The 4,852-nt window shown below is 33.6% G+C and overlaps 1 protein-coding gene across 5 annotated transcripts; it reads left to right on the forward strand.

The window, feature by feature from the left end:
• LOC18599775 (WUSCHEL-related homeobox 11) lies at window positions 1,271-3,712 on the forward strand. 5 transcript variants are annotated; one of them, XM_018121237.1, is made up of 3 exons: window positions 1,271-1,918; window positions 2,747-2,934; window positions 3,460-3,712. In XM_018121237.1, the coding sequence occupies exons 1-3, from the start codon at window positions 1,273-1,275 to the stop codon at window positions 3,475-3,477; spliced, it is 852 nt and encodes a 283-aa protein (XP_017976726.1). In that variant the 5' UTR covers window positions 1,271-1,272; the 3' UTR covers window positions 3,478-3,712. The 5 variants fall into 5 exon arrangements, with proteins under 5 accessions (XP_017976726.1, XP_007029940.2, XP_017976725.1 ...); XM_007029878.2 differs by having other exon boundaries at window positions 2,759-2,934; XM_018121236.1 differs by lacking the exon at window positions 3,460-3,712 and having other exon boundaries at window positions 2,747-3,072.

The following is a 4,852-nucleotide window of genomic DNA, read 5'->3' on the forward strand; positions in this document are numbered from 1 at the left end:
CCTTAGAAACAGAGACCCAAAACCGCGTCTGATAAAACCCAGAGTCGGTTCCTGTTTTATGCTTAGGGAGAGAGAAAGAAATGGGGTGGGAGAGGAGACAAAGTGTTCGAAGTTTAAGCCAACCTTTAAGACCTATTTTCCTCCTCTCGTTTAATATAAAAAGTTTTACAGAGAAGATGGCAGTGCCACTGTAAGCCATGTTTGCTTAACGTCACGGCCCCTTATAATAAATTATTATTTCACCATTTTTGACCATCACTTGGATTGTTTCTCTTTATTTTTTTTTTCCCATCTCTTTTACATTTTATTATTATGAAAAATAAGAAGTTGTCTCTCCCCTTTACAGCGACCCAGCTTTCCATGCATTCCTTCACATGCACTTGCCATATAGCCGAAACCCTAGTTTTCCTTCTCCACCCCTTTCACATCCTCTTTTCTTTCTTGTCTCTTTTACCATTTTGACCATTCTTTTCAAAGATAATGTGTTATTAGAGTTAATATGATATCTAATAACCATAGAAGTTGATATCAGAATTATTTAATTAAATGTGATGTAATTAAGCCTAAGTATGGTATGAGTGGGTTGTAATCAAAATTGTGTTTTGCGTAACAACTACAATGCCAAATAATGAATTTAAATTTATAGCTCAAATAGAGATTTTTCAAACCACAACTTTGCAATTAACTCAATCACAATGCCAAACTCAACTTGAAATTGAAACTGTTTTGAAAGGTAAGAAGCTAGGAACAATAATAGCTTATGAGTAATATAATACTACTATGTTTAGCTTTTTTATTATTATAATTATTGGAATCTAAAGGGTGGCATTACTACTATTCAAGAGGGGGAAAATGTGTAACATTGGCAATCTTTTGACTGCTAGCTAATTATGTTTCAATGCTGATCTAAAATAATATTGACAGACTAAACCCACCAGAAAGTATGCTTTTTTTCACCTTTTGTTAAGTAGGAAAAGTTGATGAAAATGTTTGAATAATAGGGATACAATATCCCTAAACCAAGGAAACTAAATAGAATTAATTGAGTCGGTTGATGACTATTAAGAGCAAGATATGATGGAATTCCACTTGATTGAGGAAAAAAAAAGAAAAAAGATATGATGGAACACTTTGATAAAGCTTTGAGAGGCAATCAAGTAATTTCAACTCTAGGAGGTGCAAGCAACGTAAGGGTGATTTGGTAACTTTAGAAATTCCATCAGGTTCTTTATATAAATTCACCCTCTCTAATGAATTCTGTACTGTGTATTCATGTGCTTTGTTTTTTTCTCCTATATTTTAAACCTAGGTTTCAGCTTCAAAACCATTTTTTTTTTGTTGTTGTTCTTCATCACAGTAATGGAAGATCAAGCTTCAGACCCTAATAGTCCGAGCCATGGTTCAGAGAGAAGTGAACCAGTCAGGTCAAGGTGGACTCCAAAGCCAGAACAAATCCTCATACTTGAGTCCATCTTTAACAGTGGCATGGTAAACCCTCCAAAAGATGAAACTGTGAGAATAAGAAAGCTGCTTGAGAAATTTGGTTCTGTTGGCGATGCGAATGTCTTCTACTGGTTCCAAAACAGACGTTCAAGGTCTCGCCGCCGACAACGACAGCTGCAAGCTAGCCTTGCAGGAGATCATCAACAAAGAAACCAAGCACAAGTACCTGGTGGTGCAATTCAGTATGAAAATAGTACTGCTGCTATGGGGTTTGCAAATTGTCCTTCTTTTGCTAATTCTTCTCCATCTTCTTTCCTCGTTGGCTCCTCTTCTTCTTGCGGTGTCATGGGTGATGATGGGTTTGAAAATCTACTCTCAATGTCTGGTCAAATGGGATTTCAAGAAATTGGGCAGAGCTCGAGTGTAACATCAGTTTTGTGCCCATCAGAAACTTCCAATTTGCACTACCAATCTGGTAAATGCATGGCCGATAGTTAATTCCTTCTGTTGCTAACATTTTGTTTTGCCTCTTAATTTTTCCTTTCATTCCATCAAAACATAATTTTTATTTCATGTTTGGTTTATGGAGATGACATGGAGTACTGTTGATTCTTGTCAACCACTTAAAAATTATACTTTCTTAATTCCCCCAAGTTTATGTTTTAAAATTCATGAATTTCAAAAGTCAGGTAAGGTTTTTCTTTAGATTGAAAACGACAGAGAATAAAGTATCTATAACAGTAACTTTCTTGTGATGTAACAATGTATTTTGTGTTTGAAAAGAGAGTTGCACTATACCCCATAAATATACTACATTTTTTTTCCATTTTTAATCTTTCTCTTGGCTATTTAAAGAAAATTTTATGAGTTGCAAGAGAAATTAATTTTATACAGGAGGAACTAATGATTGAAAGAACCTAAGCCAAACACTTAACTTTTCTCAGGTTTTCTTAAAGATTCTCTACTTTCTCTTGTTTTAAGATCTGAAGCTTTCTTCCAATATTTAAGGGAACAATAGAAAAGGAAAACCTTAATATCGGTTCCTTAATTTCTTTACAGAGTCTTCAGACCTAAAAGCTAGCTTTATTTGAAGAACATATTGACTGCCATTACACCAGCTGTTCTGCAGCAGAATTTCAGCATGGAATCTGGCAGCTATTAAGTGCTGAATTTTTTGCGACTGACTTAAGAAGGCTGGAAATCTGCAGCAGTAATGGCAAAATGTTATATATTCTAATAGTAGCTAGGAAATAAAGTTAATTAATCTGTGCCTTGAATTCCCTTGTAACTAGCATTCATTTAGCTTCTTTTTCAGGATTCATCACAGTCTTTATCAATGGAGTACCAACAGAAGTTCCAAGGGGGCCACTTGACATGAAAGCCATGTTTGGTCAAGATGTAGTGCTGGTCCACTCTTCGGGTGTCCCTGTCCCCATGAATGAGTTTGGCTTTTTACTTCAGAGCTTGCAGCCCGGCGAAAGCTATTTCCTGGTGAGTTCATTTGGAAGATGATTAATTATGGCTAGCTCAGCCCACCTAGACTTTTAGAGCAACAGTCTGGCTCTAAAATTCTATGTTTTAATTTCCAAGGAATCCGCAGTCACATCTCTTCTTCTATCTCCTTCTTCGCCCCAGTAGACAGTTGTCTCTCTGTCTATTTTAATTGCTTGGAGTTTGCTTTGGAAAGTGTAGATTTTGGTTCCATATAGTATAAATCACAATATTTCCTTTCTCGAGTTCAAGGACAAAGTACACAAATTTTCTTGGTGAGGGGAATTTTTCGGAATTCCTCGAAAATTCTCACACGCGCACACAATCTTTATGCTTATACAATTCAAAGATATGCTGAGATCATAGACCGTACCCTTAATTGTTTTCAGGTTGTAATTAGGGTTCTTAATTAAACTTAATTTTAAATTCATTACTTATGCTTTTAGAAAATATCATCACAATTTTCTCTGACCCTAAGGGTATACAATTTCTCATTGAGATAAAAAAAAAAATTTTTGATTACAGGTTTCAAGACCAACTTAAAGAGCTGCAATCTAGTGGAGCGGCCAGTATTTTGTGATAATATGCAACTATGCGACAAGACCCAAGTTTCCCTTAGCTATTTGCTTTAATTTATATCTCTCCTTAGTTTCTTTCCTTTTATCTTTGTTTCTCTTGTTTTATAGGATGAACTTAGTCAACCTGAATATTACATAAATCTACAGAAACCTTTTCTACAACCCAAGAGATTGGTTAGAGTGTGGGATATTTATATATCTATAAGCTAATTAACAATATTAATAATATATAAAGTCATAATTAAACTTATTATTTTGCTGCCAAATCCTCCTGATAATGCAGCTTATATTACATACTGTACCAAGATCGTATCACATTCGGTTCAGTACTCCTTTCCATTTTACCATGTTTGCATATTGGATGTTTCCATGTTTCAAATAAATAGAAGCGTGCTGGTTTATAGGGCATTCAAGGCAACCAATTTGGAACTTCAATATTTTCTTATTACAATTGCTTTAATACCAACTGGCAATGGCAACCTTAAAGGGTTATTAAAGATTAAAACTCACTACTCTACATGTTCTTATGATTCACATATGCACGATCTACCACTCACAAATATATATATTGTTATAAACAGTAATTATAATTGATAAATGTTGAATACTACTGGTAAAAAAGGTAATGCATGGTTCCTACCTGAAAGATTCTTTCATTTGATTTAAATGGAAATGACAGATTGAATTGTCCTTCTATCCTGCATTTAGTCAAAATTTCCATCTAATTAACTTGTAATTTATATATTTAATCGATTGAATACATTTTGCGAAAACAAATGAGATTGAAACTTATCAAATAATTAAAGAAGAATTGATTTTTCCCCCAATTCAAAAGTTCAAAGAATTAAATAAAATTGAGAGAAGGTTTAAATTAATCACTCTACTGAAGGTGATGGATTGTATTTACTACTCATCTTTGAACAAGTACAATTTTATCATTGTACTTTCTAATTAAGTTCAAAAATAGCAAAAAATTAACTTTTAATTATTTTTTAATCAAGTTAATAAAGTCACTTGTAAAATTGTACATGTTAGAAAATGAATGGTAATTTGATCTATTCTCTTTAAACAAGGTGGTAAATTTGATCCTTATCACAATAAAATCTAACAATCAAGGGTTAGCCTAATAGTTGTTAACACTTCCTTAGGAGGGATAAGGTTCAAGGTTCAGATCTCTTTCTCCCCTTCAAAATGTACTATCATTTACCATTGACATGGATAGTTTATATATATACAGCACATATTAATTCCATCTTATATATATGTGCACACATATGCTATGTGATTCATACGTATTAACCATATATCTTTCTTTCTTTTTAAGGAAGTCATTTCTTCAT

Source organism: Theobroma cacao, chromosome 5 (assembly GCF_000208745.1).
Source record: "Theobroma cacao cultivar B97-61/B2 chromosome 5, Criollo_cocoa_genome_V2, whole genome shotgun sequence".
Taxonomy (NCBI): domain Eukaryota; kingdom Viridiplantae; phylum Streptophyta; class Magnoliopsida; order Malvales; family Malvaceae; genus Theobroma; species Theobroma cacao.